This window comes from Pelophylax lessonae (assembly GCF_965119305.1).
Source record: "Pelophylax lessonae genome assembly, chromosome: 9".
NCBI classification, from domain to species: domain Eukaryota; kingdom Metazoa; phylum Chordata; class Amphibia; order Anura; family Ranidae; genus Pelophylax; species Pelophylax lessonae.
The window spans coordinates 148,628,111-148,653,343 of record NC_138776.1 but is presented as its reverse complement, the minus strand read 5'-3'; the positions used below and the strand labels follow the sequence as shown (position 1 = coordinate 148,653,343).

The window sequence follows — 25,233 nt, the reverse complement described above, 5'->3', positions numbered from 1 at the left end:
GGTGGTTTCGAGTAGATTTTAATAATGGCACACAAGGGCCTGCAAATTTTGCATATGCTCCCTCAATATGTTAAAAAAAAAAAAAAGGCTTTCCTATGGTCGCTTATTTAAAATGGCTTCTTCACTGCCTGTATTTAACAGATACACTTAGACATCAACATTTTTCCATAGGGACTAGCTATAGTATAGCTTTAACATAAAACTGCTAGTTATTCACTACTGAGACTGCAAATATTCTGGAGAATTGGACTTGGCGCTGACAGATGTGATGAAAACGTTGCTAGGAGACCAATTTTACTCTGTTTGCATGGAGAATAAATGTTGTAGGCACGAGCAAGATGAACATTTTGGTTTCCTCTTCTTTAATCTTCAGTATCACAGAAAATCACTGTGTAAGCAGCAAAGAGAGGGACATACAATTCTTTCACTAGTCTTCCATGAGCAGCCTGGATCTGGATATCAACTTCTGCAAAGAGAATCCAGCTTTCTGAAACACCGTTTCCATTATAAAACAAAATATCTTTAAAACAGGTTAAACATTTGGAAATATGTTCTTTCCAAAGATGAAGACGTCTGTGTTATCTAAATGTAATTGCCTGAGTAGTCAATTAGTCATTTTTGCAACCGTTTCCTTTGAGAATGTCCATAAAGCACAAGCTTTACATTAGAAACAAAGTTCAATGGCAGAAACAAAAAAAAAAAAGAATAGGATATCATCAAAAATTGTCCATCAGGGATGCCTTAGTTAAAGCAAAAAGTTTATCATGGCTGACTGAGGTCTTTGGATATGGTACCTGAAGGAGTGAAAGGATGTGGTAAACATGCAGACAAGATGGGAAATGGGCAAACAGAAAGCCATCCAAGTCCACTGTCTGAATAGGGTGCAAGGAGCGTTAGGTGTTGCATTGTTTTGTTGATCGTCATCTTCCTCGTCCTCAGCAACCAGAAAATAAATACAGAAGATCTTTAAAGTACAGTGAGGAGTGGTGTAATCCAAAGTACCGGAGAACAGTTGGCCAGTTAGGTGCTTCCAACCGTCACATTATGCTTTTTGTTCATCTCTTAAGTGAATCAAAAAAGCAGCAGCAGCACACACACTAGCCCACTGCTCTTTACAGCTCAAATTAAATCATAGCGCCCCTTTATCATTGTGTTTAACAAAGGTCCGACCTGCAAACATGACAGAAAAGGAAAAATAAAAGTACTAAATTAGAACCAAAATCAATAAAATGCATCAAAATATGTATAGATTTATAGATTTTTGGGTTGAGTGGGGTGTGGGTTGGTCCCTCAACAAGGTTTTTTACTGCTGATGAAAATGTTTCCCCCCCCTATCAGATTACTCTGGATTTACTAGAGGGAAAATCTTTCAATGGGGACACTAGTTCTGGTGGCCTGGGGGATCCCCAAGGGATTCCAATAATTTGCAAGGATTTCCTCTCACTTCCTGTTTTGAGCATGGGACAGGAAGTAAAAGGAAATCTCCACAATGGAGCACAGATGGCAAAAAAAAAAAAAAAAAAGACTCACAGGGATTATGATCCTCCCTTACTCTATCCAAAATGAAAAAAAAAAGGTTTTGCCTATAGCTTTACTTTACTCGTGGCTATTGGTAATATTTTTCGGAATGGGATTGATGTATTCATTACCCTCTACAGATGTACTACTGTTGTGTGATAACATGCAGTGTCGCTGATTTTTATACAATCCTAAGAAAAAAATGACTTTGGATTTTAAAAGCCTAAGCCTGGTAATTGAGGTGAAGAAGAAGCCATGCATAGTACAACCTGATTGTTGAATCTATTATATTTCAGATTAATACTGAAAAACTAATAAAGCAATCCAAGAGTAATGGGCTCACATAGGACACAATACATTCAGTATATTTGGAGGAGAATATATGAAATATTAATTGGATAAGAAGGACCATAAATGAATTGTGAACAAAACGATTCCGACATCAAACTATGCCCATTAAAAAAAAAGGTAAACGCCCTGTTCACAGATACACTATATTGCCAAAAGTATTGGGACGCCTGCCTTTACATGCGCATGACCTTTAATGGCATCCCAGTCTTAGTCCGTAGGGTTCAATATTGAGTTGGCCCACCCTTTGCATCTATAACAGCTTCAACTCTTCTGGGAAGGTTGTCCACAAGGTTTAGGATGGGTCTATGGGAATGTTTGACCATAATTCCAGAAGTGCATTTGTGAGGTGAGGCACTGATGTCGGAGATAAGGCCTGGCTCATATTCTCCGCTCTAATTCATCCCAAAGGTGTTCTATCGGGTTAAGGTCAGAACTCTGGGGTGGAGGAACTTGACTGGCCTGCACAAACTCATTCATCCATGTCTTTATGAACCTTGTTTTAATAACTGTTCCCACAAAGTTGAGAGCATGAAATTGTCCAAAATGTCTTGGTATGCTGCAATACTTTTGGTAATATAGTGTAAGTACTTGTCTTCAGGAATATGTATCCATCATTTTGTAAAGCGCTGCACAAACTATTCAGGCTACATAAATCCTGTATATTAACCACTTCTAGACCAGAAGTATTTGCCCCCTTAATGACCAGGCCATTTTTTGCGATTCGGCACTGCGTTACTTTAACAGCAATTGTGCGGTCGTGCGGCGTTGTGCCCAAATACAATTGATGTCCTTTTTTTCCTACAAATAGAGCTTTCTTTTGGTGGTATTTGATCACCTGTGCGATTTTTATTTTTTGCGCTATAAAACAAAAAAAAGAGCGACATTCTGCTATATAACATTCCCAACAAAAAAAAAAATGTAAAAATCAAATTTTTTCATCATTTTAGACCAATTTGTTTTCTGTTACATATTTTTAGTAGGAAAAAAAAAAATTGCAAAAAGCGGATTTTGATTTGTTTGCGCAAAAGTTATCGCGTCTACAAACTAGGGGAAAGATCTGCGATTTTTAGCGGGACTGCGACATTGCAGCGTACAGATCGGACCCCTGACATTTTTGGGGGGACCAGTGATATTACTACAGTAATCAGTGCTAAAAATATGCACGGTTACTGTAATAAGAACATTGGCAGGGAAGGGGTTAACAGTGGGTGATCAAGGGGTTAAATGTGAGCCTAGGGGAGTGTTTCTAACTGTGGGGGGCATGAGGCTTTTGAAATGATCACAGAGACCTGTGATCCTATATAGAAGGATCACAGGCGCTCTGATCATTCCAGAGGGAAGATCGATCGGCTGTGTTTACAACAGCTGACCGCTCTCACTCAGCGGGGAGCGATCGCATGTGTCCGGCATCAATCGGAGACGCCAGCCCCATGCATCAGAGTCTCGCAGCCCAGTGGGGGGCGGGAGCGCGGCCGCGCTTACTGGCCCCCTAGTCCTACGTCGGTTCGTGCAGTAAAACTGTGCAGGCGGTCCTTAAGTGATTATTAGCCCAGCAACTTTTTAAATTAGATAGAAAACACTGGAGGTTAGAGGGATGGCATAGAATATTTGGCCTCTCATTTTCTGTGCCTTTAAGCAAAAAAAAAAAACAAACATGTTTTACTCACCTGCTCCGTGCAGTGGTTATGCACAGAGGAGCCCAGATCCTCCTCTTCGGTTCTCCTGGCCCCTCCCTCCTGTTGAGTGCCCCCACAGCAAGCAGCTTGCTATGGGGGCACCAGAGTCGAGCTCCAGCTCCCTGTGTCTATTCAGACATAGAGCTGTGGTTAGGCCCTGCCCTCTCTCTCTCCTCATTGGCTCACTGACTGATTGACAGCAGCTGAAACCAATGGCGATGCGGTCTCAGCCAATGAGGGAGGGTCCTGGACAGATGATTCTCTCCCGCAACATCGCTGGATGAAGACGGGCTCAGGTAAGTATTAGGGGGGCTGCAGCACACAGAAGGTTTTTTTATCTTAATGCATAGAATGGATTAGGATAAAAAAACCTTCTGCCTTTACAATCAAACACTTTAACAGGCAGGCAAAGCCAGTAGCATGGTTTGAGGAGAGTTACTTATAAAAGGTATCACAAGATTTTTTTTTAATAGGGGTGGAATAGCTTAAACTCCCTTTTTTCTCACACAGAGCTCTGATTTACAATCATGAGAAATATTTGGTAGAGGTCATTGCTAAGGGAGGTATAAAAAAAAAAAAAAACGGAATTTTTGTAAAATCTTACCTGTAAAATTCCTTTCTCTGAGTCCTCCGACAGTCGCCGCCTCTTCATATTCGTCACAATGGGGTATTAGACTTTTCTCCGAAGGAGTAGCTAGGCAACAGAATATGTTAATATAAAGGATTTTAACATAACCCACCCCCAGGGGGTGGTCCCATCAGTCTATACCCTCCTACTTCCTGTATCCATACTTCAGTTTCAGTGGAATAGCAGTAGAGTATACAACCAAACCCCAAAGAGGGGCGGGGGCGGCGACTGTCGGAGGACTCAAGAAAGGAATTTTACAGGTAAGATTTTACAAAAATTCCATTTTCTCTTACGTCCTCCGACAGTCGCCGCCTCTTCATATTCGTCACAATGGGGACGTCCCAAAGCAGTGCAAACATGAGGGGTGGGAAACGCAGCCGCGCCTAAGGCAACGCCGTCTCCACATCAAAGAAAGGAACCTTACCAAAGGAAGGAAACCAGCTGGGCAACATGAGGAAAAAACTTGCTCAACAGAAGCAAAAAACCCAGGAAAACAAATAACCTAGGGATAACAACAGATATCCCAAACAGCCAAAGAGCCCATACGAAAAGCTCTAAGGGACCGCCGCACTAAGAACCTTGCGGCCAAAGGAAGCATCTGCCGAAGCCTGAACATCCACTCTGTAGAATTTAGTGAAGGTGTGAACAGTCGACCAAGTCGCCGCCTTACACACCTGGGCCACAGAAGCCCCATGATGACAGGCCCAAGACGTACTCAGAGATCTGGTAGAGTGCGCCTTCACAGGCACAGGGGGAACTTTCCCCTTCAAAGCATAGGCCTGTTCAACAGTCTGTCTGATCCATTTGGCGATGGTAGAGGCCGACGCCGCCATGCCCTTCCGAGGTCCCTCAGGAAGGACAAACAAGGAATCCGACTTGCGGAAAGATTCAGTCGATTTCAGGTAAACCCTAATCGCCCGAACAACATCCAAGGAATGCAGTTCCACCTCCTTCGGATGTTTGGGCTTCGCGCATAGCGAAGGCAGGACAATGTCCTCATTGAGGTGAAAATCCGAAACCCTCTTCGGAAGAAAAGAATGGTTAGGTCGCAAGACCACCTTATCCAGATGAATGACCAGATACGGAGACTTGCAGGACAAAGCTGCCAGCTCCGAAACCCTGCGAGCCGAAGTGATCGCCACCAAAAAAGCAACCTTTTTGGACAACATGGGCAACGAGATCTTCCTGATCTTCAACATGCTCCTTTTGAACAGAACGGACAGAACAAGGTTCAAGTCCCAAGGGGGTAAAGGGTCCCTCCTAGGAGGGACCAGATGTCGCACCCCTTGAATAAAAGTACTAACCAAAGAGTTAGATGCCACAGGACGTTGAAAAAGAACGGCCAGCGCAGACACCTGACCCTTGACCGTAGCCAGCGCCAACCGCTGGTCGACACCCGTCTGAAGGAAGGATAACACCCTAGACACCGAGTACGTGCAAGGTGAAAACCCCCTGGACTCACACCAGGCAAAATAGGCCTTCCAAGTACGGTAATAGACCTTCCCCGAGGAAGACTTCCTCGCGTTAATCAAAGTGTGAATGACCTCCGGGGATAGACCCCTATCCTTCAAGACCTCGGTGTCAACAGCCAGGCCGTCAAAGCCAGCGACTGTAAAGCAGGGTGGAAGATCGGCCCTTGAGACAGGAGATCTTCTCGAAGAGGCAGACGCCAAGGAGCGTCGACCGCCAGATTCACGAGGTCCGCGTACCAGGACCGGCGAGGCCAGTCCGGCGCCACCAGAATCACAGCATGTGGTTCCAAGTTCAACCTGCGAAGGAACCTGGGCAACAGTTGAATCGGCGGAAACGCATACAGCGGCCAATACTGATGCCACGGGGCTACTAACGCGTCTGACGCGTCTGCCCGAGGATCGCGCGTTCTTGCCACGAACCTTCTTACCTTGTTGTTCAGACAAGACGCGAACAGGTCTACCTCCGGAAGACCCCACTTCGCGCACAACATCTGGAAGACGTCCGGGTGGAGAGACCATTCCCCCTGATCCAGGGTCTGGCGGCTCAGATAATCCGCCTGCCAGTTCTCCACCCCCGGAATGTGCACCGCCGAAATCGCCGGGACATGAGTCTCGGCCCAAGAAAGAATGTCGGCCACTTCCCGAGCCGCTCGGGCACTCCTGGTGCCCCCTTGGTGATTGACGTAAGCAACCGCCGTGGCATTGTCCGTCTGCACCCGAACCGGACAGCCGCGCAGCCTGTCCGTCCAACGTTGAAGGCAGAGACTTATCGCACGTAATTCCAGAATGTTGATCGGAAGGGAGGATTCCTCCTCCGACCAAGTACCCTGGGCGGACAGAACGCCCAGAACACCACCCCAGCCCGACAGGCTGGCATCTGTGGTGACCACCGTCCACGAAAGACGACGAAAGGACTTTCCCCCCCGACACCGCCGGGGACTGGAGCCACCACAGAAGATCCCTTCTGGTGCGATGGCTCAAGGAAATCTGGACATCCAGAGACTGCGGCCGCCCGTCCCACCTGGACAGGATCTCCGCTTGGAGACCCCGCGTGTGAAACTGGGCAAAGGGAATGGCCTCGAAAGTCGAGACCATCAGTCCCAGACACCGCATGCACTTTCGTAGGGACGAACACGGAACGTCCCGAAGGGACTGGACTTCTCCCTGAAGAGTCTTGAGTTTGTCGTCCGGCAGGAAGACCTTCGCCTGGACAGAGTCCAGGATCATTCCCAAATAGGGAAGACGAACCGACGGACACAGCGTTGATTTTGGATAATTTATCGTCCAACCAAACTCCTGTAGAGTCTGCACCGTGACGGACAGATCCGTCTCCAGACCCTGGCTGATCGCAGACCGAACCAGAATATCGTCCAGATACCCCAGGACAGAGATGCCCTGGGCTCTCAACAAAGCCAGTAGTGGCGCAAGCACCTTGGTCAAAACTTGCGGAGCTGAAGCGAGGCCAAACGGCAGCGCCACGAATTGGTAGTGATCCTCCGCAATGGCGAATCGAAGGTACCTCTGGTGACCCTCGAAAATGGGGATATGTAGGTACGCATCCTTCAAGTCGATGGAGGCCATGAATTCCCCCGGAACCAGGGCAGCCACCACCGATCGCAGGGATTCCATGCGAAACTTGCGCACCCGTACAAAGCGGTTCAGAGCTTTCAAGTCCAGAATTGGACGCACTTTGCCCTCCTTCCTGGGCACGGTGAACAGATTGGAATAGAACCCCCGAAATCTGTCCCGATGAGGCACCGGAACCACGACTCCCTGAGCTCTCAGGTCCCGCACCGCTAGGTGCAAATCCCGCAAACGCTCCGGAGACAGTTGAAGATTTGAGGGAAAAAATCTGCTCTCCGGCCGAGAGAGAAACTCGATCTTGTAACCAGACCGAACGATTTCCTGAACCCACCGGTCCCGAACACGGGACAGCCATGGTAGAGGAAAACCGAGCAAGCGTCCCCCCACCCCAGAAATGGGTGAGGGCGCCCCTTCAGGCCGCACTGTTGTGGGCAGCGGATCCGGACTGGCCGGACTTCTGCTTACCTGTCCACGGCTTCTTTTGGGAGCCCTGACCTTTGAACGGCTTGCCCTTATAGTGTGGCCGAAAGGCACGAAAGGACCCCTGAGAGGGCCGAAAGGAAGCATGCTTCTTACCAGGGGCCGCCTTAGCCTTGTGGGATTGGGGTAAGAGCATGCTCTTACCCCCGGTGATCCCCTTTATCAGGGTATCCAAGGATTTGCCAAAAAGGCGAGAACCGTCATAGGGTAGATTGGCTAAGGTCTTGCGCGAAGATTGGTCCACCGACCAACGCTTTAACCAAACCAAGCGGCGAGATAACACCTCCACACCGTGTACACGTGCGGCCAACGGGACCATATCCAAGTCCGCATCGCACAAATACATGACACCCTGATGGATTTGATCCACCATGTCCAAAGTCGCCTGTGGGGCAGAATCAGCCACCAAAACGCGCCTAAGCACCTGCGTCCAGCTCGCGACCGCCTGGGCCGCCATAAGTGAAGCAAACAGAGCTTTCAGCATAGAACACATAATAGAATAGGTATAACGGGCAAGAGACTCCAGCCTCTTGTCCGTGGCATCCCGGAACACCGGGGTATACTCAGCAGGAATCGCAGTGGACTTATTCAAAACCGCGATCGCGTGATCCACCGGAGGTGGTACACACCAACGCTCGTCAGTAGCGGGCGTGAAAGGATAACGCAATTTGAACCTACTGGGTACAGCAAAAGGCTTGCGGATATTACGCCATTGTTCCTTAACAGCGCTCTGAAAATCATCCGTGCAGGGAAAAACCTGCGATGTTTTGCGTCTTCTCTTTGTCCCATAAGCTGCCAAGGCAGCAGGCGGACACGGTTCATCCTGCAAGCGCAGCGTTTGCTTAATAGAAGCAACCATTTCATCCATGAGTGCAAGCTCTTCAGACGAGCCAGGGGGAGAATCATCCACCCCTTCAACCTCAGCCTCCACCTCGGACCCCACAAGATCCAGGGAGGAACGGGACCCTGATAAGGAGACCCCGGCCATACCAGCCCCTGCACCATCACCCTCTGAACCAGAGGAAATTTAATCTCTGGACCTTTTTGTGGATTGAGCAGCCACCAGCATTTGCACCTGTGCTGCCAGATTAGCCACAATCGCAGCCAAATCTCCCCCTGGGGGGGAAACAGCAGTCCCCTGACTATCCATCAATGTGGTAGGAAATTTGCCCTCCTGAGAATCCATTGCCCAAAAATTATTGCTGGCCAAGAAAGGGTTAACTGCCCCTTTAACAAGTGCGGCGAGCGCAGCCCACCGCACACACATGCAGCACAATTGAGACCCCCACAGGGAAGACACAGAACACAGGCAATGGATATAGGAAGATCAGAAAGGGTAAAAACCTGAGGAGACCCTCGCTGTAGCCTCGATCGGTGCACATCAGGAAAGAGGAAGTGATGCAATCAGGGCGCTCTGTTAAAGCCTATGGAAGGCTACAAGAAAATGGCCGCCCGCAGTTAAAACATGCGGCTGGGCGAGTGCAGGCAAAATGGCGTCGTTTGGCGCCGAAACCGCCGCTCCCCCACTACAGTGATGCATGTAACACCACCCATGTAAAAAAACATGGCAGATCGCCGCAGCGATCGCTGTAAAGTGCCCCAACATGGCCAAAAGCATGTCCCACAGCACGCAGCCATTCACACATACACAGGCTGACACAGACAGTGCAGCCCACAGCATGCAGCCAGAGAGATAGGGACAAACAAATCCACAGTGTGAACACAGGTAGGGTAACACAGTCCCAGACTGACAGCCCTCCCAAACAGACAGGTCCCCACATAAATACACTTACCTCCACGGATGGCGTGGGGAACCTGCACAGGCGAACAAACCGCTGCACACAAGGCAAGGAGAGTCGCATCCAGGACGCAGCATAATGGTGGGTTAAGAAACCGCACAGCGTCCAGTGAGGTAGCCACCTCACCAAGCATCCCTGCACCGAGCCGGGATGGGTCGTTCACTGCGCCAGGAGCGATACCTGACTGAACGCTCGACGGCAGGCTGGGAAGCCACCGACCCACAACCTGCGACCAGGGGGGATCAGCCCGAGACCCAGCCCGCACGAATCCTCTTCATCAAAAGAACTAACTAACGCTGAAAAAATAACAGCTAAGTAAAGCAAGAGAAAAAAACTCAAAGAAAATCAAAGAGAAAATAAAGGCTGAGACAAAATGCCCCAGCATAGAGACAACCAGCGACTCCTGACAAGCTAGACATTGAAACTGAAGTATGGATACAGGAAGTAGGAGGGTATAGACTGAGGCGACCACCCCCTGGGGGTGGGTTATGTTAAAAACCTTTATATTAACATATTCTGTTGCCTAGATACTCCTTCGGAGCAAAGTCTAATACCCCATTGTGACGAATATGAAGAGGCGGCGACTGTCGGAGGACGTAAGAGAAAAGAAGGATTCACCCACTTTAATAATAGACTCTGCATATTTTAACAATATTCTCAATAAAGAAAGAAAAAACTGAATTTTTGTAAAATCTTACCGTAAAATTCCTTTCTCTGAGTCCTCAGACAGTCGCCGCCCACTCATACAGTCTTCACCAATGGGGTATTGACTTCCTCTCCGCAGGAGTAGCTAGGCATAAGACTTGTTAAGAACAAAGTATTTACATAGTCACACCCATGGGGGCTGTCCCACTGGTCCAATACCCCCCTGCAATAGCCATCCAAACTCAGTTTGGTAGCAAGCAGCTAAGTGTATAAGAACCCCAAAAGAGGGGCGGGGGCGGGCGGCGACTGTCGGAGGACTCAGAGAAAGGAATTTTACGGTAAGATTTTACAAAAATTCAGTTTCCGTTGCCACCCACTCATACAGTCTTCACCAATGGGGATATCCCAAAGCAGTGTAGACATGAGGGTTGGAAAAGGCAACCGTCAGATAGGCAACGCAGTACCCACATCAGAGAAAGGAACCTTACATGAACAGCAAGGGAACCTCCTGGGCAACAAAAAAGCTCAACAGGAGCAACAACCCAGGAAAGCAAAAAACCCCAACAGAAAGGGACCCGCAAAAAACAGGGTCCCCTACGGCACTGCCGCACAGAGAACTTTCCAGCTAAAGGAGGCATCAGCTGATGCCAGAACATCAATTTTGAAGAACTTGGAAAAAGTGTGCACTGACGACCAAGTCGCAGCCTTGCACACCTGGGCCACCGAAGCCCGATGCCAGAGGGCCCAGGACGTACTCACCGCCCTGGTAGAGTGCGCCTTGACAGGGAAGGGCGGTACCCGTTCCTTCAACGAATAGGCCTGAACAATTGTCTGTCTGATCCATTTTGAAATGGTCGCCGCAGACGCAGCCATACCCTGCCGAGGTCCCTCAGGAAGGACAAAAAGAGAATCAGATTTCCGAAAGGATTCGGTCGACGACAGGTAAACCCTGATCGCCCTGACAACATCCAACGAATGCAAGGCAATCTCCTTAGGATGCTTAGGATTCGCACAGAGCGAAGGTAAAACAATGTCCTCATTAAGGTGAAAATCCGAAACCACCTTCGGAAGAAAGGACGGGTTAGGTCGCAAGACCACCTTATCCCTATGAACCACCAGGTAAGGGGAGCGGCAGGACAACGCCGCCAATTCCGACACTCTGCGAGCCGAAGTGATCGCCAACAGAAAGGCAACCTTCTTAGACAGCGGACGTAACAAAATTTCCCTGATGTTTTCAAACGGGGAACATTGTAACACGGACAGAACCAAGTTCAAGTCCCATGGAGGCAGAGGCTCCCTTCTAGGAGGGGCCAAGCGGCGCACACCTTGAATGAAGGTGCGAATCAAAGAATTAGACGCCAGAGGGCGCTGAAAAAAAAACAGCCAGTGCAGATACCTGGCCCTTAATCGTAGCCAACGCAAGGCGCTGGTCCACACCAGACTGAAGGAAAGCCAGCACCCTCGCCACCGAGTAAGAACGAGGAGAGAAGCCCCTGGACTCACACCAGGCAAAATAAGCTATCCATGTACGGTAATAAATCTTACCAGACGAGGCTTTTCTAGCCATGAGTAAAGTAGGAATGACCTCTGAGGAAAGACCCGTCTCTTAGGACCTGGCATTCAACAGCCATGGATGGAAGATCGGTCCCTGAGACAGTAGATCTTCTCGCATTGGCATCCGCCACGGAGGCTCGAGGGCCAGATGAACGATGTCCGCGTAGCAGGACCGGCGTGGCCAGTTCGGCGCCACCAGAATCACCACTGTTGGTTCTGAGGCCAACCTGCGAAGGAACCTGGACAACAACTGAATCGGAGGAAAGGCATATATCAGACGATACTGATGCCAAGGCACCACCAGCACATCTGCGGCGTCTGCCAGAGGATCGCGCGTTCTTGCCACGAACCTTTCCACCTTGTTGTTCAGTCGAGACGCGAACAGATCCACATCCGGGAATCCCCATCTCGCACACTGCATGTGAAACACCTCCGGGTGCAGGGACCATTCCCCCTGGTCCAGGGTCTGGTGGCTCAGATAATCGGCCTGCCAATTCTCTACACCCAGAATGTGAACTGCCGATATCGCCGGGACATGAGTCTCGGCCCAAGACCTAATACTGGTCACCTCCTGGGCCGCCCGGGCACTCCTGGTGCCCCCTTGGTGGTTGATGTAAGCCACCGCAGTGGCATTGTCCGTCTGCACCCGTACAGGAAGGCCCTGAAGACGATCCGACCAGTGGAGCAGGCACAGCCTGATTGCTCTCAATTCCAAAATGTTTATCGGAAGGGAGGATTCCTCCTCCAACCAAGTGCCCTGGGCAGAAAGGTTGCCCAGGACACCACCCCAGCCCGACAGGCTGGTATCTGTGGTTATCACCGTCCACAGAATCGGTTGGAAGGATTTCCCTTCCGACTGAAGCCACCACAAGAGATCCATTCTGGTTTGGCGACTCAGACACTCTCCGGTCCAAGAACTGAGGTAGTCTGTCCCACCTGGCCAGGATCTCCGCCTGGAGAGATCGCGTGTGAAACTTTACAAATGTTATTGTCTCGAAGGCTGACACCATCAACCCCAGGGACCGCATACAGGTCCTGAGTGACGAGGATTCGTTGTCCCTGAGGGACCTGACCTCGGACTGCAGGGTCTGGAGCTTGTCCTCCGGTAAGAATACCTTTGTTTGAGCAGAGTCCAGAACCATTCCCAAATATGGGAGACGAACCGAAGGAGACAAGGTTGACTTCTGAACATTGATGGTCCAACCGAACTCCTGGAGCGTCTGGACCGTAGTGGACAGATCGCGCAACAGGCTCTGACTGGCACTCGACCTTAACAGGAGATCATCCAGATATCCCAAGCCCGTTATGCCCTGTTCCCGCAACAGGCCCAGAACAGGCGCCAACACTTTGGTAAGACCCTTGTTGCCAAAGCGAGACCAAAAGGTAACGCCACAAACTGATCCTCCGCGATGGCGAACCGGAGGTAACTCTGATGACCCTCGAAAATGGGGATAAGCATCCTTCAAGTCGATAGAGGCCAGGAATTCTCCCGGACTCAGGGAAGCCACCACTGAGCGGAGCAATTCCATGCAGAACTTTCGAACGCGCACAAAGCGGTTTAGAGCTTTTAAGTCCAGAATCGGAGGCACTTTGCCCTCCTTTCTGGGCACAGTGAACAGATTCAAGTAAAAAACCCCGAAACCTGTCCCGATGAGGCACCGGGACGATTACCCCCTGAGCGAGGAGATCCTGTACCGCTTGATGCAGGTCTTGTAACCGCGCTGGGGTCAAATGAAGATTTGAGGGAAAGAATCTGTCTCCCGGCCGTGAAAGAAATTTGATCTTGTACCCTGATCGAATGATTTCCTGAACCCACCTGTCCGGAACTCGGAGCAGCCAAGGTTGGAGGAAACCGCGCAAACGCCCCCCCCCCCACCCCTGAAATGGGTGAGGGTGCCCCTTCAGGCAGAGGCGGCCCGAGCCGCCGCACCAGCTTGGCCGGATTTTTGTTTGCCGGCCCAGGGCTTTCTCTGGCCACCCTGGCCCTTGAAGGGTTTTCCCCTGTTCTGTGCCTTGAAGGCACGAAAGGACCCCTGATTAGGTTTAAAGGCGGGGACTCCGCTTGCCGCGGAAAAACTTGCCCTTAGGATTCTGGGGCAGCAGAGTGCTCTTGCCCCCAGTGACTGCTTTAACCAATTCATCCAGGGAGTCTCCAAAAAGGCGAGACCCCGCATAGGGAATATCAGCCACCGTCTTTCTGGATTTCTGGTCAGCCGACCAGCTTTTCAACCATATCAGTCGACGGTTAATCACCGCGACACTGGACAGGCGCGCAGCCAATGGGGCCTCATTTAAGGCCGCATCGCACAAATACCTGACCCCTTGATAAATCTGGTCCACCATCTCCACGGTAGTGGGGGGGCAGAATCAGCCACGAGTGTGCGTCTGAGCACCTTGGTCCAATCCGCCACAGCCTGAGCCACCATAACAGAGGCAAAAATAGGTTTTAGCATGGAACCCGCCACCACGTAGGCATGGCGGGCAAGAGATTCCAGCCTCCTATCCGTAGGATCCCTAAATACCGGAGAATCTTCGGTGGGAACCAGAGTAGCCTTGTTCAATCTGGCTACAGTGTGATCCACTTGAGGAGCCACACACCAGCGTGAAACCGTAGTAGAAGCAAAAGGGTAGAGAAGTTGAAACCTTTTAGGCACCGTGAAGGTGTGTTTTAAATTGCGCCATTGCTCATTCACTGTGAGATGAAACTCAGCGGGGCAAGGAAAAACCTGCGCCGTCTTGCGGGTCCTGTGTGTACCAAAAGAGGACACAATGCCCGGAGGATTGGGCTCATCCTCTAAATGTAGTGTTTCTTTAATGGCAAGAATCAGCGCATACATAGCTGCGCGTTCCTCGGGCGTCCCTCTGCCTCCCCCTCAGACTCTTGCGGGTCCTGAGAAGAGCGAGACCCTGAAAGGGGCACGCTACCTACAGCAACCATGTCAAATTCAGAATCAGAAGAAAAAGAAATCCTAGGCCTTTTTCTAGCAGCACGTTCAGTCATCAGCACATCCATTTTGGACACCAAAATCGCCACTACAGCAGCCAAATTAGTCAGGGCACAGGATTCAGAGGAACTTGAATCCCCCACCAAAACTGGAGGGAATTTGCTGTCCTGGGATTCCATTGCAAAAAAAAATAAATTTTTTTTTGTAAGGTACTGGTCCTTTGAGCGCACCGCGGACCCCGCAGCACACCGCTACAATGACTGTAAACACAGACCCCCCGCAGGGACAAACTGAAAGCCAGGAAGATTGCACAAAGGTGGAAAAGAAGGACAGCAGAACAGAGCCCCACAAGTGTGTTACCACCGCAGTCAGTCGCTCCTGAGTGAAGGAAGGAAGTGATGTCACCGCCCGAGACTGAACTGATGCTGCAGGCTAAGGAAACATGGATGCCTATGGAAAGTAATGGGAGGCTTCGGGAAAATGGCCGCCGACATGTGCTCGGAACGATCGTTTGCCACACACAAGATGGCGCCGCAAGGCGACAAAATACACTACATACCATGCTGTATAAGCGCCCATAGTGAAGCCAGACATGCTGCCCACACCTAAAACGGCGGACCGGCGGTTTTTAACCCCGCAGCGGTCACCGCACGTGTCTGTACCTCCAAGCACCCTAAAAGTGACACAGGAGAGGGACCCCTAAAAATCCACACAGCGCTGGCTGTGAGAAAAAACCCCCGTAGGGACCGGGATCAGAGAGCCCAAAACGCACAGACATAGGGGACACCACAGGCACACAGGACTGCTGACCCCAGACAGAGGCCCCACACAGAAGTGTACTTACCTGTACTCGATGGCGCGGGGTGCCTCATATAACGGGAAACCACCCGCCCTCAGATGGCAGGGGAGTGCTGTCAGCCAGAAAACGCAGGACACCAGCAGTGCACGGACGAACCGTGAATGTGTCCGGTGAGGTAACCACCTCACAGGCTGCATCCCTGAGGACAGGGATGGGTCGTTTGCGAGGCCAGGGCAAACACATAGCCTGCTAAACGCTTGATGGCGAGCTGGGATTCCATCTGACCCTCTGTCCCGGAGCACCAGGACGACCAGTCCGATTCCCAGCTCCGCAAACGCCGTCTTCATCCGAAGATCCGACTAACGCTGACAAAATAAAACAGCTAGTAAAAACAACCTTTGCAGAAAATAAAATCATAAAATAGAAGGCGGCGGCTGAGACTGTAGCCCCAGCACAGGGAAGCCTTTCTACTCCTGAACTAGACAGAAGACACACTGAGTTGGGATGGCTATTGCAGGGGGGTATTGGACCAGTGGGACAGCCCCCATGGGTGTGACCATGTAAATGCTTTGTTCTTAACAAGTCTTATGCCTAGCTAGTCCTGCGGAGAGGAAGTCAATACCCCATTGGTGAAGACTATGAGTGGGCGGCGACTGTCGGAGGACGTAAGAGAAAGTAAAGCGTGTGTACCGATTGTCGGCCGCAAATATTCGGCCGCCGACCGATCGGCCGATTGTAGGCTTGTTAGTATGATGCTTCCAACAGCCGACAGCGCATTTTCGGCCGAACAGAATCTGTCGTGCAGACTTTAAAATATTTGTTGGCCGTCACCAGAACGGCCGATTGTTCGCCAGTCAGTACAGATTTAGGCCGACAGACAGCAGATTAGTAAGACTGGGCATGCTCAGAAAAGAAAAAAGACAAGGAAAGTTAACCATCACATGACATCACTTCTGCAGTCGGCTGTTGTTGGCCGACAAAATTCGTGTGCAGTCTTTTGCAGTTTTCAACAGACACGACAGCCCTGGACAAAAGACGGCCGATCGTTCGGCCGACGATCGCTACGTGTGTACGAGGCTTAAGTTTGCAGATGGTGCTTGGGTATTATTGTGATTTATTCAGTGGACAGGCTACATTTAAGAGCCATTCATGCAGAACTCGTTCAAATGGTTCATAAACCTCTGGTAAACTGTAGGTGCATGCACCATTAAAAAAAAAAAAAAAACAGGCATACAAAGAATATATGACCAAAGTAATGCATAAATTCTGCAAAATAGTACTGGGTGTTTTAAGGGCAGATGTGGATTAAACTAGTAAAATAATCTGTAGTGTAATGCCAGTTGCGCTCTAAAACAGGGTTTGGTATATGCCTTATTATGCTTTCAGAGTACAACTTTAATCCACTTTGTTAATCCATAAACCTATACCTTTACTTTGCTTCTATAGAATAGCCTGTCGAATTCGGAGGACTGCAAAAATATATTGATAAGATACAAGTCCAGAGACAACCTATAAAAATGGTGAAAGGTCTGAGGACTTAGACATATTATTGGAAGAGACTGCAGGAACTTTTTACGTAGTCTCAAGGTAAAAAAGAATAGTGGGGGACACAAATAAACCTTTAGATATATTAAAAGCATATCTAAACCCAAAACCGAAAATGAAATATGGTGCAAATTACTGGTCCTTGGTTTTCACACACTTCTGGTCTTAGGGTTACTATGGAGAAGTACTGTTGTATCCCTAGGATAGGACTACAGGACCCCCGTCACCTTCATAACATAGGAGAGGGTTCTATAGTCCACAGAGATAGCTGGGGGACGTTCTGTAGTTCACAGAAAAGAACTGAGAAAACTGATTAAACTATTTGAGGTTCTGGCTCTGTACACAGGAAGTTACAAGACTGGACCTCTGACAGAACAAACAAGTATACTTCTGTGCTTGGAGAGAACATATTTAGCCTGAAATAAGTGCAGCCACCAAACAAGTGGTAAGCTGCAAAATATGAAATCTAGATTTGGGTTTAGATAAGATTTAATGTTGCGAATAGGATTCTACAGGGCAGTATTTTCAATATTAATCGGAGTTCAAGAACGGGGGGCATGACCTTAACCACTTCCCGAGGACATGCTTAAACTTTCATCTGTTATACTGCAGCTACAGGCTTCATCCCGGTATCTTTGTCTTTCAGCCAGCAATTCCCAGGTGTTGTAAACCCAATTCCAGCAGCTGATTAGCCAATGGAGTTTGGGATCTGTTAGAGTACCTCACCAGGCCAACATCGGGAGCAAAAACTTTTGTCAACAGCACGAACTGATGGTGCTCCTCGCCTACAGCAAAACGAAGAAAATGCTGGTGCCTGACATATATTGGAATATGAAAGTAAACGTCTTTGAGATCGCTAGCAGCCAAAAGCCCCCTTGATTAAGGAAAGCCACTACCGTACGAACGGACTACATCTGAAATTTCTGAACCCGCACAAAGTGGTTCAGAGCCTTAAGGTCCAAGATCGGGTGGACCTTGCCTTCCTTCCTGGGAACTGTAAACAGATTTGAATAAAAACCTTGAAAACGTTCCGACTTTGGAACCGTCACAATGACTCCTTGTGCCAACAGGTCCTGCACTGCCCCGTAGAGGCCTTGCAGCCGATCGTAAGACAGGCTTAAGTTGGTAGGAAAGAGCCTTGTGGGAGGCAAGGACCGAAACTCGATCCTGTAACCAAACCAACTCGTGGACTCATTTGTCCAGAAGGAGCAAGGTCCACGGGTTCGGAAAGATACAAGGACATCCCCCCACCCCAGACACAGGTAAGGATGCCCCTTCAGGCTGGGGAAGGCTGGTCTGTGGAACCAACAATGCCTGCTTTTGACTTACCATTCCATGGTCTCTTGGAGCCGCACACAAAAGTACGGGTCGATCTTGAACCCTTTTCCTGTGATCCAATCGGACAGAAAGGGCCGCTTACGGGCCGAGAAAAAGGGACCACATTTACGAGGTCTTGCCCCTAGCAACCTGCAGAAGTAAGGTACTCTTACCTCCCATAAGGCCCTTAATGATCTCCTCCATAGAGGCACCAAACAAACGGTCACCTACAAAAGGTAGATCAGTCAGAACCTTTTTAGAAGTCTGGTCGGTCAACCATTCCAGCAACCAAACCATGAAGCGAAGGATCACTGCCATCACAGATACTGGGCCCAAGGGGCAGCATCCAAAGATGCATCACAAATGTACTGTAGTCCCTGATCAACTGATCTGCCAGCTCAGGAGGATGTTGATCTCCTTCCAGATCCTGGCGTAAAATTTTTGCCCATTCCGTTAAGGCATTGGATACCATCAAGGTAATCGCAAACACCGGCCTGAAAATTGAACCTGCCAGGGTGCAAAGGTATCGAACCAAAGCCTCAGCTCTCTTGCCCACAGGATCCTTAAAGGATGGAGAATCCTCCACCAGCAAAAGTGTGGCCTTATTTAGCCTGGAAACCGGAGAGTCCACCGACCATGGAACCGTCAGTTTCTTTAGGAGAGACTCCTCAAAAGGGACATCTCCTAGCAAAAAGCTTAGGTATTCCAACCGTTTGTTTCGGGATCCCCACTGACTAGGGACAATCTTGTCAAAATAGGCAGGAAAGGGAAACACCTTAGTCACCTTGGAAGATCTGCGGGTGCCAAACTGCACCGGCATCACAAACTCAGCATCAGCTGAGTCCTCCAACTTTAAAGTTTCCCCCACTGACACAATCAGTGCCTCCACCAGTGCCTTTTCATGCGCGGCTGCTGAAGAAAAAGATTGATCCTCCCTGTTTGAGCACTCAGTGGGCTGACTCGCGTCCACGATGGCCGAAAGTACCTCAGGACTCTGAGGAGGCAGAGGATACAGGTGAAGGGGGGGCACTTTTTGCTAGGCCGCCTTTGCAGGGCCATATCAACCTTTGACACAAGTGACTGCAGGGCCGCCGTCATGGCTGCCAGGGCAGACTGAGACGAAGGGGATCCCGCAGCTTCAAGGAGTGGGTCAGGTGGTGATATACGTTCCAGGGGCTCCATGGTTAATTAGGAGCAACACTGTGCACAAAAGAAAAACATTTTTTGGGGAAAAAAAAACCCCTGCACACCGCACCGCTGAAGCACCACAAGGATCAGTGCATCCGAGGCGCTGTCTATAGCAGGGAAGGACAGTATACCCACAGGGACTCCCCACCATGCACCCAGAGCTAGATCCAGAGCACCAAACAGCATTCCACGCTGCAATCAGAAAGGAAGAGGAAGCGCTGACATTGTCACTAGAGGCCCCCACCGCACGTCACTGCACTGGACCTCAAGAAAATGGCCGCTGCATAGACTACAACGGGAAACCCCAAAAACATGGGCGCCGGACTACATTAACATGGCTTCTGAGGCTGAATACAACCATCCACGGCATAATGACGGCGGCGCGCAGAACCCAGTGCTCCACTGGACCCCAGGGGATTAATAATCTCCCAGGGTGAAACCATGAGGGGAGGAAGGACACAGGTTGGAGGGGGGGTCTACCATCCCAAGGAAGGACCCGCATCCACTCCAGCAATTCCCAGAGAAAAAAGAGGGGGGACACTACTCCACACCTTGGAATTAAGCGGGCACCACTCCCGGCAGTTCACCGTGCCATTTTGGAATGGGCGTGCTGTGGCCAGAGGTATGCTGCGACTTGGATCGTTACCATTGTCGTGACCAGGGCTATGCGACCTTGCGAGGTGTTTCACTCGCCAGCCTGCCCCCGTCCAGGGCTATGTTGAAGTCAACCTAGCGCAGAGCTAATAGTTGGGTCGAGCTCGCAGGCCAGACTGGGATGGCTTTAAGGATCTATGATCTCCAGTGCGTCGCCCAGTCCAGCTGTTTATTGTAGTTAACACAGGAGCAGAAAACAAAGGAGAAAAAAGTTCCATTTAAAAAAGGAAAAAAGGCCAGGACCGCAGATCCAGTAGGGAGCCTGGTCCTTACTCCTGACTAGGCAAAAAAAACAAAAATTAAGTCCTATAGCAGGAAGTGATGGTATAACCCTGGGACTGCCTCAGGGGCGTAGGTAGAATTGCTTAGGCCTAATCCTAGTCCAAGGGTCTAAGAAGACATGGAGCACTGTCCGTCAGTAACGAAAGAGAAAATTAACATCAGAGAAATGGATTTTACCATAAGTCAAAAATTCCATTTTCTCTTTCGTTCATTGACGGACACAGCTTCTGGTATTCATAACTATTGGGACCATCCCAAAGCAGTGTTAAACATGAGGGGTGGGAACAACCAAAACATTCCCAAGGCTAAACATTAGCCAACCAGGCAAAAGGAGCTCAACCAGACAACTGAAGCACACCTGAAAAAAACAACACACCCTCAAAGAGGATCAGGTCCTCTTAACAGCAGCCTGCAAAGCCTGTGGCTAAAGGAAGCCTCCGAAGATCCAAAAACATCCACTTTATAAAACTTTGTAAAAGTGTGCACCGACACCCAGATGGCTGCCTTGCAAACCTGCGTCACTGACGCCGGATGATGGAAGACCCAGGAGGCACTAAGCGCCCTAGTAGAGTGTGCCTTGACAGGGAAAGGAGAAACCTGACCGCTGATGGTATAGACCTGAACCACCATCTGTCTGAGCTATCTGGAAATGGTTGCAGAGGAAGTGGCAAAACCCTTTTCGAAGTCAGTCTGTGAGTGCAAATAGAGAGTCTGACTTCCTGAAAGACTCCCTAGCTGCCAGGTACATCCTAATTGTCCGGACCACATCCAAGGCATGCAAGGCAATTTTCTTTGGATGTTTAGACCTGGGACACAGGGAAGGCAACGCAATGTTTTCATTCAAATGAAAAATCTGAGACAATCTTTGGAAGGAAAGACTGACAGGGGCGAAGAACCACCTTATCCCTGTGAATCACCAGATAGGGTGGATGACAGGATAACGCCGCCAGTTCCGATACCCTGTATGCAGAGGTAATCCACCTGCCAATTTTCTACCCCGGGAATGTGTAAGGCGGAGAGGGCTGGAACAAACTGTTCTGTCCACTATAGAATGCCAACTACCTCACCGAGCCGCCGGAACACTTTTTGTGCCCCTTGTTGCTTGACATAAGCCACGGACGTGGCATTATCCGACTGAATGCCCACTGGACAACCCTGAAGACGATCTGTCCAATGATCCAGACACAGTCTGATCGCTCGGAGTTCCAAGACATTAAATCGGTAGTGTGGTCTCTTCCAGCGTCCAGATTCCCTGAGCAGAATGCTTACCGAGGACGCCTCCTAAGCTGGACAGGCTGGCATCCGTACTGACTACTGTCCAATGCAAGGGGAGGAAGGATTTTCCCAGCCGAAGCACGGGAGAACGAAGCCACAAATAAGGGACTCCCTCGTTCCCCGACTCAGCCAGATCTCATTGCCCATAGACCGTGGAGTCTTGTCCCATTTGGTCAGAATCTCCCTTTTTAGGGACCTTGTATGGAACTGCGGAAATGAAAATCGACACGACAGTAGACACCATCTGGCCCAGCACTGCATGCAAGTGCAGAGGGACGACCATCTGTTGGACAGCAGGAGGCGATTTACAGCCTGCAATTTCTGGAGTTTGTCCACAGGAAGGAGCCCAGAGTCAGGCCCAGATAGTCTGCAAGAGCAGACTTCTTAAAATTCAGAATCCAGATGAACTCCTGAAGAGTTCAAATTGCAATTTCCAGATTCTCCACCAGAGCAGAGGGAGACTCCGCTCGCAGAAGGAGATTGTCCAAGTAGCCCAGTACCGCAAACCTTCATTGGTATAGCAAAGCTAGCCCCAGGGCTAACACTTTTGTGCAGACACGAGGAGCGGGTGAGGGAGCACCTTCATGCTAAGAGAGCCTTGCCCACGGGTCTGGAGAAGCCCCATCTTGGCTTGCCAGACCAGATTCGTTTGTATCCTCCTGAAGAGGCCTGAAAGGCTTCAAGCCCTTGCCAGTCAACTCAGAGGGATGAAAAAACTTTTTATGGGCTGAGAAGGAAGGCCAACGTCTATGACGAGGTTCCTTGCCCTTAGTAGCCTGCAGAAGAAAAGTACTCTTTCCTCCTGTGAGACCTTTAGTGATTTTATCCACGGTAGCTCAGAAAAGGCAAACTCCTTGGAAAGGAAGATCAGTCAAGGGCTTTTTTGAAGTCTGATCCGCAGACCAGCACGTGAGCCAACAGATACGCCAAAGGACCACTGCCAAAACAGAGGCGAGCCATCAGGGGAGCCGCATCCAATGAGGCATCACACAAACTGCAGCCCCTGGACCAGCTGGTCCGCCAGCTCGGGAAAGGAAGGGTGGAGCTGTTCCCCCTCCAGGTCAAGGCTTAAGACTCCGTCAGAGTTTGCGACACTAGGGCAATGGTGAATACCGGCCTCATTGCTGAACCAGCCAGAGAGTGTACCATCTTGTGGGCCACAGCCTCCTCCTTCCGGTCAACCGGATCCTTAAAGGCCGGGGACTCTTCCACCGGAATCATGGTTGCCTTGATTAATCTGGAAACCCAAGGGTCTACCACTGGTGGCACAGTCCACTTCTTAAGATGGGACTCCTTATAGGGGCAACGCCTAGTAATGCGCTTAGGATCTCCACGGGGGCGCTTTCGTTGTCCCCACTCTTTTGCGACAATTCTGTCAAAATAGGCAGGGAAAGGAAACCCCTTCGCCACTCTGGATGGCTTGAGTGTCAAAGGGTACCTGCACCTCCATTGCAGCTTCAGCTTCGTCCTCCATCTTTAGGGTCTCACGCACATATACTATCAGTGCATACAGCAGCGCCTTCTCGTGCGCGGTCGCAGACGTGGAGGAATCATCCTCACTATCAGAGGATTCCAGGCACGTAGTTGCAGACCCAGCAGGGTAACCCACGTCCGTGGCAGCCGAATCAGATTTAGGATCTGATGAGACAGAGGAGACAGGGAGCACTTTTTGCTAGCTCATCGCCCGAAAGCCACCTCAACCCAGGATGCAGGGGACTCCAGGTCCGCCGTCAGTGCATGGATAAATGGTTGGGACCAGCAGCCTCAGAGAGGGGATCAGGTGGGGAAATGTGCTCCAAAGACTCCATGAGTCACCAGGGGGACGCCACAAAAGATGAAACACTGCTAAAGGAAAACCCCCACCGCACTGGCAGCATCACCCGGTCGCCAGGCACAAAGCACCAAGGGATCCTCCGCAGAGAAGGAGAGGACCCCACCAGACTCACCACCCGCAGAAACAAGCGTCTGCAGCCACCAGGATAATGCCCTTCACATGGGGCGATCAGGAATTAAAATCATCCAGGATTCAGCACCAGGGGATGAGGAGGGGCTCCCACCGCCAAAATCGCCACCCAAAGGGCTCCACTGTCATGGCCGTCGCTATTTTCAATGGCAAACCACAGCAAAATGACTGCCGGACTGCATAAACATGGCTGCCGTGTATAGGAATACACAGGGGCCCAGGCCTCAAAGACAGATTCAGGGAGGATGGGGGGGGGCACCCACCATGTACAAGGCCCCCCCCCGCACAGTCGATCGTCTGGTCATCTAGGGTGCACCCTCCCAGCCCCCATTGTTAGTAAGCGCCCTGCCCCTACCTCAGGAAAAGTGGCCAGACCACCCAAACAGCCCCAGCGTATGTGGAGGGGAGGGGGGCAGGTGAGGGACTCGGCAAGGAGGGGAACCCGGTAGTCTGTCCCAAGGAGAGGTGCACGCCCACCCCAAAACCCTCTGGGGGAGAGGGGGGACAGCTACTCACCATACTAGGAACCAGGTACGCACTGCTCTAGACAGAACCCCTCTTCATTAAAATTGGGAGGGCTGTCGGCCAGGAGGAATGATGCGACTCGGGCTGAGACCCAGAGGTCTGCGTGTGCTTGCTGGCCAGTGACCACTGGATCTAGGTTATCCAGCCCATTGCCCAGTCTGGCGGATGATTGTAGATCTCACAGGAAATATCCAGGAGAAAAAAATTCTATCTAAAAAGAAAAAAAAAAATTGTCAGGACCAAAGATTCCAGCAAGGAACTAGGTCCTTACTCCTGACTAGGCAGGAAAAAAATATAGCAGAGAGAAGGGAGTATACCCCCTGGGACTGCCCATGGGTGTAGCCAAAATGATTTTCTGCCTAGTGTCCTACTTCTGTAGGGGCAGTATAACCCATGGCTATGAGTACCCGGAGCTGTGTCCGTCAATGAAAAGAGAAACACTGATTTTACCTTTTATACAACAAATGTCAGAAATAGGCCTGGTGTATTAAACACATCCTGTGTACTTTAATTATGTTTTATGGATGTGTGCAGGTTGTCCAGTATCTATTAAGCATTATAGCCCTCAGTTTAAATGAGCAGTAGGACAGCAGGGACAGCTTTAACATGTAAGAAGACAAACAAAAAGTCGGAAAAAAGAGCACACATACCTCTTGTGGGCTTCCGAGAGCTTCTCCAAGCATCTTTTCAATATTTCGCATTATTGCCACTTTTTGATGAGCTTTGAGTGGGTATTCTATTCTTTTTGGGGTTGGGGCACCCTTACAGGATAGAATGGAACAAAAGTAAGCATAAAAATGCAATACTTATTTTAAGTTACATTCCACCAATACATTAAATATCCAAGATAGCATAACAAAAGCAATGTAATTAAAGGATAAGTTCACCTTTCGTAACAGGTTACACTCATATTCAGGGTGTAAAGCAACATGTTACAGATGCAGCAGCCCCCTCGATCCCCCATTTGACAGCGAGCAGGGGACTTTCTCCCCGATTCGTTGTCAAAATGTAAAAAAAAACAAAAAAACTAGGC

At 49.9% G+C, this 25,233-nt stretch overlaps 1 protein-coding gene across 1 annotated transcript in view; it reads right to left on the bottom strand.

The window, feature by feature from the left end:
- Positions 1–201: 201 nt before the first annotated feature.
- Positions 202–25,233, bottom strand: part of HIF1AN (hypoxia inducible factor 1 subunit alpha inhibitor) — a 95,483-nt gene continuing 70,451 nt past the window's right edge. The window contains exons 7-8 of the mRNA XM_082267972.1: positions 24,851–24,961; positions 202–1,170 (exon numbers count right to left, since the gene is read on the bottom strand). Coding sequence (XP_082124098.1) covers positions 1,120–1,170; positions 24,851–24,961 — 162 coding nt within the window. The 3' untranslated portion in view covers positions 202–1,119. The remainder of the gene's footprint in view (positions 1,171–24,850; positions 24,962–25,233) is intronic.